Source organism: Strongylocentrotus purpuratus, unplaced genomic scaffold, assembly GCF_000002235.5.
Source record: "Strongylocentrotus purpuratus isolate Spur 01 unplaced genomic scaffold, Spur_5.0 spur5_scaffold_16, whole genome shotgun sequence".
In the NCBI taxonomy this organism is placed as follows: domain Eukaryota; kingdom Metazoa; phylum Echinodermata; class Echinoidea; order Camarodonta; family Strongylocentrotidae; genus Strongylocentrotus; species Strongylocentrotus purpuratus.
The window spans coordinates 1,487,859-1,503,744 of record NW_022145601.1 but is presented as its reverse complement, the minus strand read 5'-3'; the positions used below and the strand labels follow the sequence as shown (position 1 = coordinate 1,503,744).

Here is a 15,886-nt window from a genome sequence, read left to right as displayed (position 1 = left end):
GCCATTTTGGACGCCATATTGGGTTTGTGGGTGTCGTAGACCATCACAAACCATTCTTATTTGTCTCAATGGATTCTTTGACCCCCGAAACCGTGAGATAGACACCAACATTATGTATCTAGGATGAATAATAAGTGAGTTATGGCCATTTTAAGGTATCGGCGGCCATCTTGGACGCCATCTTGAAAAAACAGCTTTCTGAAGCTTTGATTTTGGTCTACTTTTAGTATGTTATTCCTGAGGTCGAATACTACTAGAAACCGTTGAAAAAACTTTTGTTGCATTTTTTTTTGGGTTGGGTTTTTTTTAATTTTTTTTTACCGTATATTGACCTGACTATACTGGGAACTCGATGTACATTATACAAAATTCAACTCCGTATTGAAAGACATATCGGAAAACAAGAAAATGTCATGCATTATGTCAATGGGCAAGATTCACAAAAGTGTAATGCCCTGAAACTGTTTGGATTTACAGTTTTGAATTAAAATAGGTTAACCTTTTCTGGTGATATTGATAAAATCTCCACGACACGTTCAACATTGCCTCTCATAGCAGCCTTGATCAGTTGAGATTCTTCACTTCCTTCGTCTAAATCACTATCGGATAAGCTGCCAGCTTCTGTCTTGAGTAGTGCTAGCAAGACTTTGAGCATTTTAGTTTCTGGATCAGTAATAGAAGATACCAATGATAGCAATATTAACATGTGAATGGTACTTAATACTACGCTCCCAAGCACTTTACATTATAATTATTATTACATACCAAATCATTGGATTCGGTTGCTAATTACAGTCCCAAGGAGTTACCTAGAAAGACCACAAATCGACAATCAGAAATATGTTAAGACCTTCCTATATCATCATCACCAGTGACTCCATGTGTAGTAACCATATTTTCCAAATGAAAGGCTACTGGACTTTATGTCTCCCAAGATTAAAACAGTAGTTGAATCTATACAGGTCTTGCGACATACTGATTGATCCTTGTGAAAGATTATTCACCTCCTTCGCCTGAATCACTATCGAATGAGCTGCCAACTTCTGCCATGAGTAGTGATACAAAGGCTGTGACGAGTTCACTAAGTTCTCCGCTTCCATCTGGATCTGTAATAGAAGATACCAATGATAACAATATTAACGTTTGTATGGTATTTTTTTTTAATAATACGTTCCTAAGCACGTTACATTGTACCAGAGTCATTGGATTTTATTGCCAACCCGTACATTACTGGGGAGTAAATCGGCCAATCCAAACATATTGACGTTCACTTCCTTCCGGGTCCCCATTTAACACCAGGATTGAGAGTGGCAAATGTAGATTAATATCTTGCCAAACGACATTGGTGTCGCGGCACGATTAGAACCGTGAACCATGTGATCCACATTCTCATTACGTATTAAAGTAGACCATGACATCTCTACAATAGGCCTTAATTTATTCAGGATCCTTGTTATCAGCAACAAGTGTCAAAATTAGATGACAGATTTGCTCACAACCGATCAAACACAAAAGTTTCAAAAGCTAATAACAATTATTGCAACTTGTCATTGGTAAAAGGTTGTATTAAATAGGATCAAGGGTTCTTACCAGAGGATAATAGCCTTGGTGCTAATACCAAACATGGGGGACTACAGCAAAAATTGCCGAGAGAAAATTGTCTTTGACAAGGGTAGCAGCAAGGTTATTAAATATGCCAATGTCTTCATAAATCATTGATATTCAACCCACCTAGCTTGAGGCCTGTAGATTCAGCACCCTGCTCGTCATCATCTGATGAGTTCTTCTTGACGAGGACCAAGGAGCACGGATGCCATGACCTCATTTTCTCCAAACCAATTAATTGTACCTGGCTATTGTGCCATGAATCAACGTTCATCACCGTCCCTTCCATTCCTAGACACTGAAAATAGGCATGAAGTAATGATTGATTATCTATTTTGGACATAGTAAACATCTTTTAAAAGAACAGTCTTACATCAAAATCCCAAGGCTTGTTCCTCTCCTAACCAATCAATCGCACCTGGCTGTTGTAACGTTTATCACTGTCCCTTCCAGTCCTAGATACTAAAATAGAAGTGAAGTATCGAGATTGAAACAGAGATGATGTAACGTTTAATATACAGTCAAACCTGTCTACAGCGACTGCCCAAGGGAAACAAAAAATATGTTTGTTGTAGACAGGTTCCTTTAGTACATGTTTCAATGTGAACCCGATGGGCCTGCCCCCCCTGATTTTTTTATATTGTTTTTTAAAATAAATATTATTTAAGAAATATATATATATATATATATATATTTTAGTGAGAGATCACAAAAACCTGCCACCCCCCCCCCCCCCCCTGAGCGAAATATTGTTCGGCGCGACTTTTTCAATTCCGGGGTTAGATACGAAAACAAAAAAATTATGCTCACTGGTACCGAACTTGGTACTCTATGGAGACATAAAGTGTTAACAATTCATATAGAACTTCATATTGTATAGAAGTTTTGTTTGACTGACCTTTTCCATGCCATCCGACCATCCATTTCGACTGCTTTCTTGAACATTCCTCACAAACGTCAAGTCTTTACTGATCTGCACTCGGTCTCCCTTACCTAGCCTAGGCACCTGGACATATATACCCAATAAACAAAATCACGTGAAAATTACGTCAATATTAAGGTATCGACTTGAGGAGAGTTACGTTCTTCAAACACCGGACATTTACGTAAATGTGTTAATACGTTTATTGCACTAGGTCACTTAAAACACACGTACACTAAATCACGCAATTGTCACTGCAATATCACCATTATAATAACGTGATTATCTCTACCTTGGAGACCATGGTTTGGAAACCTAATACTCCCGTGTTTGTTTGGTTATGAAATTACATCTTCATAAACGAAATTATCGCGTCACAGAAACACGTGAAGCGTTAGTGATAGTTTTGGTCAAAATATCTGCGTGAAATTCACGTGAATATTACGAGGCTGACTTGAGATGAATCATGTTCTTTATTCACGTGAAATTTACGTCGAAGAGGAAATATATTACTGTAACCTGCGTTCAACCCAATAATTACGCAAATGTTACACAATAAATGAACCAAAATAATGACGTTCTCATCCCGTTTCTGAACATCGTGTTTTGGATCTTCCATAATTACGTCCAGGCGCACCGGAAGCAGTTTGGGATTAGAGGGGTGGGGGGGGGGGTGGTTGCAAACATCCCAGAGGAGAAAGCTAGTTGCAACTGGTCCAGTTGATGAACCAGTTAATGCCAACTGGTAACCCCGGAAATTGAAATGGGCTAAATGATTCAATTGATCCAGACCAGGTAGAATTCAACTGGTCTAGCTAAGCCATTAGAACCATTTGGTAAAACTTCCAACTAGTTGAACAGCAACAACACTTCAATACTGGTACGTCTGTATTTCCAATGTAAAGGCATTGGTAATAAGTAGACTAACATAATTTAAGTAATCGAAATTTTGTCATATACTTATATTTTATTGAAATTATTTTAGTTCTAGTTAATGTTTCCCTTATTCATGTTTAATTAAATGTAATTTATACGAAGTAGCGAAATGTCCTAAAAACTGGTAATTTATATTTGTAGTATTTTCAAAATGAATTGCATATTACAAAATCATCAGTAATTAAGAAATATGCTGTACATTCAGATAAATTGTTTAAAAAACATAGATCTACACGCACCCCACAGTCAATATGCAAATTTATTGGTGTCAGCTGGTTTAACTGGAAATATGCCAACAGTCAGCCAGCAGTCATCAACTGGTGCAACTGGAAATATGCACACAGACCAGTTATCAACTGGTGCAATGAAAAGATGCCAACAGTCAGTTATCAGCTGGTGAAAATAGAAATATGCCAACAGTCACGGGATTATCACCACGGAACTTAGATTGTAACTGTGAAACCATCAAGACACCCAAGAATAACTCATTTTTCACACCTGGAAATCACGGAATACCCAGCTTATATTAATAATCCGTTTGAGTCACGAGATCATCACCGCGGTACTGCTGGCAACTTTGACTACCATTTAAATAGATGTTTTAAGACACCTAATAATGACTAATTTTTCACACCTAAAAATCACCGATGCCCAGCTTAGATCAATAATCCATTTGAGTCACGAGATCATCACCGCGGAACTGCTGGCAACTTTGACTACCATTTAAATAGGTGTTTTAAGACACCTAATAATTACTAATTCTTCACACCTAAATATCACGGATTCACAGCTTAGATTAGTAATCAGTTTTAGCTACGTGATCATAACCAAGAAAGTTATGGTCAATTTGAAACCATTTAAAAGGGTGTTTTAAGACACCTAATAATGACTAATTCTTCACACCTAAAAGTCACGTATGCACAGCTTAGATAAATAATCCGTTTGAGTCACGAGATCATCACCGCGGAACTGCTGGCAACTTTGACTACCATTTAAATAGGTGTTTTAAGACACCTAATAATGACTTATTTTTCACACCTAAAAATCATCGATGCCCAGCTTAGATTAATAATCCGTTTGAGTCACGAGATCATCACCGCGGAATTGCTGGCAACTTTGACTACCATTTAAATAGGTGTTTTAATACACCTAAAAAATACTTATTCTTCACACCTAAATATCATGGATTCACAGCTTAGATTAGTAATCAGTTTTAGCTACATGATCATAACCAAGAAAGTTATGGTAAATTTGAAACCATTTAAAAAGGTGTTTTAAGACACGTAATAATTACTAATTTAATATAACCAGAGATTCACGGATAGAACAATAAGACAATTAGCCGGTGAAAGTAACGTGATTATTACCATCAACCTTGGATAACCTGTGAAACCAATCGATTAAGGTGCTTACAAGACCAAATAATTACTTATTTATCACCACCATCGGTTAACGGACAAAAAACTCGTTGCTTGGTCAAGTGGATATTTGGTCATAAACACGTGATTTACAGAGATAAGTGGAATCACGTTACTCCTGTCGCGTGATAAATTGGTGGTTTTTAGGTTAGATGAAAACGTGAACAGGAGTACCTTTTTTGTTTAAATGAAGGCATGTGTCGATAACGTTTAAATTTAGTTCAAAAGGCACCATACTTTAAAATCACGTAAAATACACTCCCAAAAGAGGTTACTTTTTAGTGTTTTGTTTATTGGGTAAATATATATTTAATGGAGAAAGTAATGAAAATGATACACTGTATTAAAGAGAGAAGAAAGAGAGAGAGAGATTGTGTAAGAGAGAGGGTGTGGGTGAGCATGTTTGTGGTAGTGTGTGAGTGTGTGTGTGTGTTTTAGTGGGTGTGTGTGGGTGTGTGTGTGTGGGTGTGTGTGTGTGTGTGAATAACAGAGATATAGAGAAGGGGGTAAGCAAGAGAGGGCAATAGAGGCAGAGGGAGGGACAAGCCATGACAAACATACAGAGAAGGGGAATTACAGTCAGTAAACATGACACATAAATACAAATAAATCTCTGGCAGATGTGATATTACATGTAGGAAGGAAAATGAGGTGAAGTTCAATTTGAGCAACCATGGAAACATAGGTTATATATACAGCATGTACATCCCTCAATTCAAGAAACATATCAATAGTTATCATCAATGCTATTTCACTTATTTATTTACATTTTATACCCTGTTTACACTACACTACATGTTTAATGCAATGTTTTTACATCTTTCTATTTTACTATTGACTTTCTTCATGTCATTTCTCTAATCAACGTTCAGATGATGATACTCCGAAAATTTATCTGGCAACTATTGCGTGGGGCTTTATTTCGTCAAAAGTACAGAGTTAGTTTTAGGGTTAGGGTTAGCTATAGTGTTGGGTCCAAGGTTGAAGTTAGGATTTACTGCAGAGCACTTGTCACAAGAGGAAGTGACGTAGAACTTCAGACCATACCTTGTTCAGTACATCTGGATTGAAGGTGAGAGGTTTTTTTTCTTTCTCAGGGTAAGTGACCTCTGCAAACCCGCTTGAGTCGATACCAGTAACCTTGGCAACCTTCCCATACAGCTGAAAGGGTACAGTGGGAAATGAAGATCAATGGAATTAGAAGGTATTCCACGTGACAATGATCATTAAATGTTTATTTTTATATCAACACAACCCTATTCTACTTGGTATGTTACCGTATATACACAAATCAAACATATACATCTATTCATGTATTTAGATATTGGGGGGGGGGGCACTTTAAATATACTTCATAAAACTACAGGTGTTTGCTTTCACATGAAGCTGTGTAGCTAACTTCACTTGTGTTATTCACAGCTCCTCTGCAACACATATGATGTTTTCTGCTAACAATAGATAGTTCGTTTATAATAGTTCGTTACACATTTGTTTGATTATTTGTTTTTAGTTATCTTTGCATCCATTTATTTGGTTGTTATTATTTGTTTGTATTTGTTAACATTTCCTTTACTTGAATTTAGGTGGTAAAAAATGTTTACAAAATTGTCTTATTTATTTGGTTGCTTAAATCTTTGTGTACATTTGTTGTTTGTTTGTTTGTTTATCTAATTATTTGTATTTGTATCACGCTACTCACATTTCCCATTTCTGGTAACCACTCGCTCCCTTCTTTTTGTTGCATACTATGCAAAGTTTCGCTGTCCAGAGTAATAGCTACCAGATCTCCAACCTTCAAACCAACCTCTTTACCTGTTATCAAAATAACCACATCAATGAAGTTACGAGGTTTGACATTAGAATAAATTGAGTTTTTATATTAAATGTCTTTATCAAAAGAGCACGACATGCCGCTCAAAGTTGATGTTGTTTGTTTTACCGAATAATCAAATAAAGTTAATTACATCATAATAATTGCAAAAATCGAAAGTCACTTAAAAATATAAGAGATCATTATTTTTTTAATGATATTTATTTCCTACGATAAATAATGCCATATAATTTCCCTTTCTTGAAGGTAATACAAAGTTTTGGGAAATTTTGAAAATTGGGTGGATAGTGATTCTTTACAATTTTGATATATTTGGATGCCCCTGTGGGTGTATTATAAACACTAGAAAATTTAGCCCTAAAACACTTCTGCTTTCGAGAAAAATTGAATATAAACATTTACCGGTGCTCCCGGTAAATTTTGATATATTTCCAATAGCGCCTACGACCGTACAATGGAAGCTGCGACCATGAAAATCTCAGAATATGTAGTTGTGATATAGAATTTCCAATAGCTAATTGGTCGATTTTAGTCAAGAAACATTGTTTTATAGCTCAATTAATATCTTGACCTCGGGAGGGAGCTATACGACATGAAGAGTTTTTTTATTTACAATTTCATAACTTCCAATAGCGCCTACGACCGTACAATGGAAGCTGCGACCATGAAAATCTCAGAATATGTAGTTGTGATATAGAATTTCCAATAGCTAATTGGTCGATTTTAGTCAAGAAACATTGTTTTATAGCTCAATTAATATCTTGACCTCGGGAGGGAGCTATACGACATGAAGAGTTTTTTTATTTACAATTTCATAACTTTAGACTCAATTTCAACCGCGACAATGATCACTGAATATTGTAGGATCGCATATGCTCCCAAAATGTTCATTTGGACCAAATTCATGACCCATACCAAAACTTTGTTTTACCTTTAAAGAGCGTAATGAACCAAATGTAGCAGCCATTAACTTTTTTGGCCAATTGGTGTCTTACTTCTAATTCAGAATGTCTGAAATTTGTCTTGCGTGACTTCTTGTTCATGGTTTTAACAATGGCATGTAGAAAAAGGATAGCATGAGCTTTCGAATGATGTACAATGATAATTTTTTTTTTTTTTTAATACTTGATTAATTTCAGATCTAAAAGCATGATTTTCCTTTTCTCAGGAACAGGGGCGGATCCAGCCGGCAGCAAGAGTGGGGGGGGGGGGAAATTCGTGGGAAAATATTTAGCAGCGGCTAATCCAGTCGGTGGATAAGTTGGGGGGGGGGGGTTAAGAACACTCGTTTTCTACTTTTTTTTTGTTGCCCAATTTGTGAGAAAATTCTTCTTTTTTTTTCTTTGAAAAAAATCCTTTTGGGGGGATCAAGGGGGGCCGGGCCCGTCGAAAACTAGACTTTAATTCGTCATTGAGATGCATAAGGTAATCCGATAGGTCAGTCGTTCCTTTCTTTTGACAAATGTGAATATTTTTTAAACTCAAACGTGTCTGAAAACGTAGGCTAACACTAATGCTACCGCGTGGGCTGTATACACACGAACAGTTACTTAAACAACAAAACTAAAAGCTAGACTAATTCTCCAGACACTATAAAACTGGAACAACAAATAACCGTTCACCAACAAAATCTCTGGCTTTATCCCCGCCAGCGCGCCACACAACAATTAATCAATCAATCACAGCAAATTGCTGTAAAACCGCGGTAAACTACCTGGTCAAACTCCCGAGAGTCAGCAACTGTGATACGAAAACCAACACAACAAAACCACCAAGCCCGTGTACACCGCTTCCCGAATGCACACCTTAACTGGTAACTAACTTACCGCAAGAAACTTCCAGAGAGATCTACCCCCGCCCCCCTCCCCCCACCCCAGGGTCGCAAGGACCGCACGCGTGTTCCCAAAATGTTCGTACTTTTCACGCAAAAAAGTCCGGCTCGTAGTACACAAAAATCTGACCCGTATTGATTTTTACACACCGGATCTAGGGGGGTGTTTTTAAAAAAGGAGGGAACACGCATACGAGTACCCTAAATAACACTGAGTGTGGGGGGGGGGGGGAGATCTACCAAACCATCATCTTATCACTAAAAACTTCTCTGCTTCCACTTCCAGTCCCCATGTTACATAGAACGGGTTTTCCTACTCGCTCAAAACATCAACATCATTTACAAAATGTATAGAGTGCTTAGCTAACACATATCCGTAAAAATACCCCAAATTGTATGCAAGCGGCAAATCATGTGGCGTGGGAGGATGGTGAATGATTTTGAAAAATTGTGTGAAATGTGTGGAAAATTTTTCTGCGATGAGGTACCACTTGTTTGGTATCAAATCGAAGGAGATTCCTTTGCCGTCATTATATTCCTAAATGTGAAGCAAATATTGTGTTCATTCATGCATGACGAGGGCTTCAAATGGACAGGTAAAATGTGTTTTTTGCCATAACTTTTTGTTAACCTTATCATTTATTTTGGAAATTGGCGCACAGCTGTCAAATAATCTTGAACATGTTATTGCCAAGGGTCATGGGGCTAGCTATAATTGTTTTGGAGTTATGACGAGTTTAACACAGTTTGCGTATTTTTCACACAAAAAACGCCATCTTCGGCGCCATTTTGAAGTATTCGCTCTGCATGATCCTTTATACATTTTTGTTTTCTTCAGAAAGCGCATATCGTGATCTCATTACATTTGCCAAAGGGTACGGATCGGTTTAAGGATTATTGAGTTTATACAAATTCGAAAATATTCATTTTCGAAAATTAAGAGGTGATCCGTTGGATCGCTATACGTGACGAAAAAGGAGATGAACACGACGGATGACATATAAAGTTCTTAGAAAAAAAAAGCGATGATGATCATAATGATAGTGCTGTTGATGATGGAGAGGATGGTGATTGTGTTGATGATAATGACGATGATAATGATAATGATGATGATGATGATAATGACGATGATAATGATAATGATGATGATGATGATGATGATGATGAAGCTGATGAAGATGATGAAGATGATGAGGAGGATGATGATGTTGGTATTCCTGATACTTATGATTCTAATAATTATGAAAGCTACCAATACCAATACTCGTTACAGTGATGAAGATGATCATTTAGGTAAGAGTAATGGAAAGTACACAACAGGTAGAGCAAAAAATACGTGTGTAATCCGAAATTAAAAAGTGAATGAAGAAAAAATGAAATAGAGAAGCCAATTGTGGAACTAGATGACAAACTGCTTGATACATTACCTAAAACAGGGAGATGTGTAGCGTAGTAACCTATCCCTGTTCCTGCTGTGGTGTATTTCAGATCCATTTTCCCATCAAATCCAACTCTATGAGTAATGACCTGTTTAGACTGAGTCCAGCAAACAGTGACGCCTGATCGTGGCCTTTCAGAGAAGGGACATATGTCAAGAACAGTCCCACTGGCACCTGAATCATCGAGAGAATATTCAATCAGGCAACGCCTTTAGACAAAATATGAAAAGCTAAACAAAATAAAGTATTATCAATTAATAACTCAATAATCACAAGACATAATTCAGATTCAGATTCAGATTAATTTGTATTGGTCCATAACAAAATACTTCAGGTACATGCCAACTTTTTTACTAAATGTAAGCCATACATTCTAAATATTTATTGATCAGGGGCATGTCTGTAAACTTCATTTGTTGAAGTACTGAGAGTGACCACAAATTTAGCTGAATAATAAAGACATGTGCTAGGTAAGAGTATAAATCTACTAGTCTGTTAACTCTTTATATACCACAAAAATATCCCTCCCCTTGTACCACATTTTATTTATGAGATTGAGATTAAAAACTGTTTTGCAAGGTTACAAGAGTTATAATTAAGATTTGAAATGGTTGGTTTTGCACTGACATTAAGTTACACAAAGCAATCCTTCCATCAATTGTTTACTGTTTTGTGCAAAATGGCATGTGTGGTAAACAGGCACTCATGGAGACAGACCAAACAAAACAATCAAAGTGGCTGGGCTAAAAACAAAACAAAAAACAAAAAAAACTAAATCAAAATTTCAGTCCTAAATTCTGTTACTGCTTTGCTAAAGTTTATGGTGATTTATAATTACAATTTTGAAAAAAGTTACTAAAATCACAATTTTTCAGGTATTGCATTGCCAAATAGGAGAACCCTAAATGAAAGAAAATAAATGGAATGGGTGAAACATATGAATTTCATACCATCTTCATCATCTCCTTGCCAATCCTTCCCTCTACGGACCTCTGCCTCTGGACACAGCCCTCTGGAAACTGTCTTCGCTTCTCCAAATCGAGGTGTTACTTGTGTCCTGAGAAAACAAACAAGTCTCTTTTTAATATTTTTAAGAGAATTATACAAAGCTATTCCAAAGTGGGGGGGGGGGGCAAGAAAAAAGGGAACTTTCTGGAAAAAAGGGCACCTACAAAGGGAAATCTCAAAGCGAAAATATACCTTTTTTTAGACATTGGTATATACCCCTACACTGTGATTACATTATCAGGGATGTTTTCAATATTTGTTTCACTTTATACATCATACAAGATATCGCTTAAGCATCATAATTTGCAGCTGGGTGTGATGGTCTGAAAAATTATTTGCGAGCGAGCGAGGAAAAGTTTAACATTTGTGAGGTCGCAGTGCGAAAAATTACTTCTTATAAAGAGGAAAAACCCAATCCTGATGGGGTTATAAGCACATTCTTAAAACGGAAGACTGAAAAGACTTTTGAGAAGTAACATACGTTTATCATCAATAAATGCGTGCAAGCGTAGCGAGCGAGCTTTGGGGGAAATTGCTCTTAGTCGCTTGAAATTAGGGGCACGTTTAATGATGATAGGAAAAGAGTAATTATAAGATGTGAAAATGGGGCACTTTTTACTCCTTCAAAAAGAGACCCTACCCAGGGATGAAAAAAGTCAGTCATGAGAATAGGAAATGTGCATTTTTCGCCGGAAAAGGGTTCCCCATCAGATTTTGATAGGGGCATTTATAATAAGTTTGCTTTGCTTTTTGCAAAGGACAATGGAAACTTGTCGAAGGAATAGGGGCATGTGTGAAAATAAAAGGGCACTTTATATCAGAGGTGAATAAGGAAGGGGCACTTTTACTATTTAAAAGGGGCACTTGTCAAAGTAAAAGGGGCACTATTCCTATGTAAAAAGGGGCACTTTTCAGGTGCTTGAAAAAGTGGGGGGGGGGGGGCCTCTGAAGCTTTTAGAACAATCAGATTGTGTGGAGCTAACTCGATCAAATACATCAAAAAAGGTAAATGCATTTTGAGACAGTTCCAACTCAAATTTCAGAAGCCAAAAGTTTTCCTGCAGGGGGTAAAACAAGGTTTAATTAGAGCACTTGTTATAAGTGTTTTTTCTGTATGACTAAAAAGTTCCCAAGGCTTTAACAAGAAATAGAAATCCTTGAAATCACAATCTTCATATGAATTATTAACAATATTACCAAAATAACCTGAATTGTATGCATCCTGGGGTGGAAGGGGGTCTATCTACTTATCTTTCACTTTGGAGGGACAATGTCCCCATTGCCCCCACTTCTTGAGTAGGCCTAAGTCCTGAAAAAGTTAGTTTTCCAGTTTGCTATCCCACTTTTATACAAAAGATATATTGATATTCACAAAATATATTGCATTTTAATGTAAAATTAGCAAAAGAAAAATCTCATATTTAAGATAAAGCTACTTGCGCCCTCTCTATAACAAACTATGCCTAATCGGTGACCATTGGTCCCCCTTGATCCTTTGTTTCTTATGTTAACTGAGAGCTGAGTTGATGAGATAACCACCAGTCAAGTGACCTTTCAGGGCAGTCTAATCCCTCCTGTAAACTAGTACAGATAAGCTTTAAGATAAATATTTATATATATATATATATATATATATATATATATATATATATATATATATATATATATTTTTTACATACCCTGCTTCTTTCTGGCTGGTAAAACGAGTGAATGGATGAGTCAAGTCATGTTTATCATTCATGTAGCATGGAGTACAAAGGTCATAATCAGGGCAGCTTTCATCACTGCATTTCCAGCGTATGCCAGCTATAGGATTCATTGAACAGCTATCACAAACTACACCAACATGAATCACACCTTGAAAAAGGATTAAGGAAGATGAAAAATGAAGAAATTATTTAGCAGTATTGGTGTAGCTGTCAATATGAATCGGAAATTAACCCCCCCCCCCACCCCATCATATGCTTGAACTTTGTCATGCTCCTCAAAAATCATGGAGAGATTAGTATATGATCGTAAATACAATTTTGTTTCTAAACATCATATATTACATGATAATCAATTTGGATTTCGAACCCATTATTCTACTGACCATGCTTTAATATCTGTTCATGATATCATTGTTAATGCCTTGTATTCAAAACAGTTTATATTTGGTGTCTTTATGGACCTGAGCAAGGCGTTTGATACCATTGATTTTTCTATTCCATTTAAGAAATTAGATAATTATGGTATCAGAGGGATTGCGTTGAATTGGACTAAGAGTTATTTTTCACAAAGATACCAATTTACTGAATATAATGGATACAGTTCTACCAAATTACTGATTAAATCTGGAATTCCACAAGGGCTCCTATTTTTCCTTTTATATATAAATGACATATGCAACTCTTCTCATTCCTTGAAATGTGTACATTTTGCTGATGACACTTCTTTGTTCTTAAGCCATAATAACTTATACTCACTGATAGACCAGTTTAATGAACACATGAAAAATGTATCTCTGTGGTTAAAGGTAAATAAACTATCGCTTAATTTAGACAAAACCAAATGTGTTCTTTTTAGAACAGCTCAGTGCAACAGAAGAGAATTGAAAAATCAAGTTCCACCATTATTATACTGATCAAACAATTATTGAAAAAGTCTCAAATATTCAATTTTTAGGTATTCTCATAGATGAAACACTGTCATGGAAATCCCATATTGCCATGATCTCTACAAAGATTAGTAAAACTACAGGATTATTGTCAAAGCTGAAGTATTATTTACCAGGAAATGTATTGTTTATGATTTATAATTCACTCATTCTCTCTTATTTGTCATATGGTAACGTCGTGTGGGCAAATACAAGTCCTTCTAAGTTGAAACCCTTATTTTTACTTCAGAAGCGTTGTCTCCGATATTGTACAAATTCTCATTATTTGGCCCATTCTAAACCTTTATTTAGACAGTTGAATACCCTCAATACTTATAGCCTAAATAAATATCAAAATGCTGTGTTTGTATTCAAATGTATTAAAGGTAATGCACCATCATCTCTTGCCACTATGTTCTAAACTAACTCTTAAATTCATAAATATAATACTCTAAATAGTCTAAAGTTACACATTTGGAATATTGATAAACAGTACATGCAACAATCGGTAAGGTATACAAGGCCCACAGTATGGAATTCTCTTCCATCCTCTCTCACACAATATGTTTACTTAAACTCATTCAAGAAACATCTTAAAATATATCTATTATCCCTTTAATTTGTTTTAGTTTAATACCTATTTCAAAATAAAATATAATTTGTAAATTACCATAAGAGAGAAAGAAGGGGGAGGGGGAGGTGGTGGTGGTGGGGGGGGGGGGGTGGGGTTGGAAGGAAGGGGGAGGGGTAAAACAAATCCATGCGCAATACTCATTATTATGTTATTATATCTGTGTAATTATTTTATTAAATTGGACGCCTAAATCAACAAGCTAACATAAGCTTCCTACAAGTGCTCCTTTTTCCTTTTACTCATTTTCACAGTTTGTTAAAAATTAATTTAACATAATGCTCATGATTTGTATATTTTAAACTGTCTGTACTTTATCACATGTATATATTTGTTTTGTTTTTTAACGGAAATAAAGTCTTTTGAATTTGAATTGAATTGAATTGAACTTAGAACTTGTCACTGTAAAATGGACAATATTCAGTCATTGACCATTTCAACAAAATCTGTTGATTAAAGTCCTATTTTTGTGTATTAAAATTGTCTTTTTTATTTTTGTATGAGTCGCTTCAAGGTATATTGATATATTTGACAAATGATTCGCTTCGATTACATAATGCAATCAACATTATAAAGTTCTTTAACATAGCAAATGTCTTTCTTCACTTATTTGACAATGGATATCCATTACACTATGCCCTTGTCACTTGATGTCATGGGCAGCTTTTTTATCATTACGTATAGCATTGTATCTTTCCATTTTGTACGATTTGATTAATTAAGAAATAAAGGCAGTAATATTTGGTGTAGCTTATTTTCATCTATTTAGGTAAATTGTTTTCTTTGCAATTTTAATATATGGTTATTATTAAAAGAATATAATTCTTCGACAATATACCAAGAATTACCATTTTTTTTCGGCTAAGATCGAGAACAAAAAATACTAAAGTATATGTATTTGTTATAATTTAGATTTTAATATAAACTAAATGAAAAATTGTTACAATAATTAGTTAGAGAATAATTACCTGCGGGTGCATTGTCAAAGAGCGCAAGATCATATGAGCCACCGGACCCGACATGATATTTGTTACCATAACCATTATCCCATCTGACCTTGGCCCAGCCTGTAGGAATGGGTTCCTGAGGGTCCTGATCTTTGAGCTTGACCACTGTCCCAAGATGACCCTCACCGCCGTCTTGATCTCGCCATGTCCAGCTGGTGCTCCGGACAACTCGCTGTCCAACCTCCACGGTTACCATCCTGATTTAGATAAACTGATCTGACTTGATTTATTTAGGCCTGTTTTGATATAAAAATATAATAAACTTTTAATTGTATATAATTGTTTTCTAATGTGAATATAACTGCATTCAAACTCACCACCAAATTCTCCCTTCATCTTTCTCTCTTCTCTCTCTTTCTCTCTCTCTCTCTCTTTCTATATATATATATATTTCTTTCTCTTTGTTTCTATATTTTCTTTATTTTTCTTTCTTTCTTCTCTCCCTAGTCCCTCTCTTGCTCTCTCTCTCCCCTCTCTTGCTTTCTCTCTCTCTCTCTATCTAGAGTTAAAAACTAAATTATTCATGCTAGTCTTACAAAGTTCTGTAAATTTTTAAATATCTGTTTGTATATACGGGACAAACTTGAAATGTCCTGATTTACGTTTCTTGAGAATTTGACATA

The 15,886-nt window shown here is 35.8% G+C and overlaps 1 protein-coding gene across 1 annotated transcript; it reads right to left on the bottom strand.

The window, feature by feature from the left end:
- Positions 1–5,892: 5,892 nt before the first annotated feature.
- Positions 5,893–15,459, bottom strand: LOC115924799 (E3 ubiquitin-protein ligase MIB1-like). Its single transcript, XM_030987634.1, has 4 exons — positions 15,225–15,459; positions 9,971–10,156; positions 6,581–6,693; positions 5,893–6,042 (listed from the first exon to the last, which is right to left on the bottom strand). Exons 1-4 carry the CDS (start codon positions 15,457–15,459, stop codon positions 5,893–5,895), a joined length of 684 nt encoding a protein of 227 aa, XP_030843494.1.
- Positions 15,460–15,886: the final 427 nt, after the last annotated feature.

What these genes read in the sequence shown, in the direction of transcription:
- LOC115924799 (XM_030987634.1), bottom strand. Translation starts at nt 15,459, where the DNA reads ATGGTAACCGTGGAGGTTGGACAGCGAGTTGTCCGGAGCACCAGCTGG. An exon ending in CTTTGACAATGCACCCGCAG is followed by an intron (nt 10,157 to 15,224) that starts GTAATTATTCTC and finishes TCGATGATTCAG; the next exon opens with GTGCCAGTGGGACTGTTCTT. An exon ending in GGTTACCAGAAATGGGAAAT is followed by an intron (nt 6,043 to 6,580) that starts GTGAGTAGCGTG and finishes GTACCCTTTCAG; the next exon opens with CTGTATGGGAAGGTTGCCAA.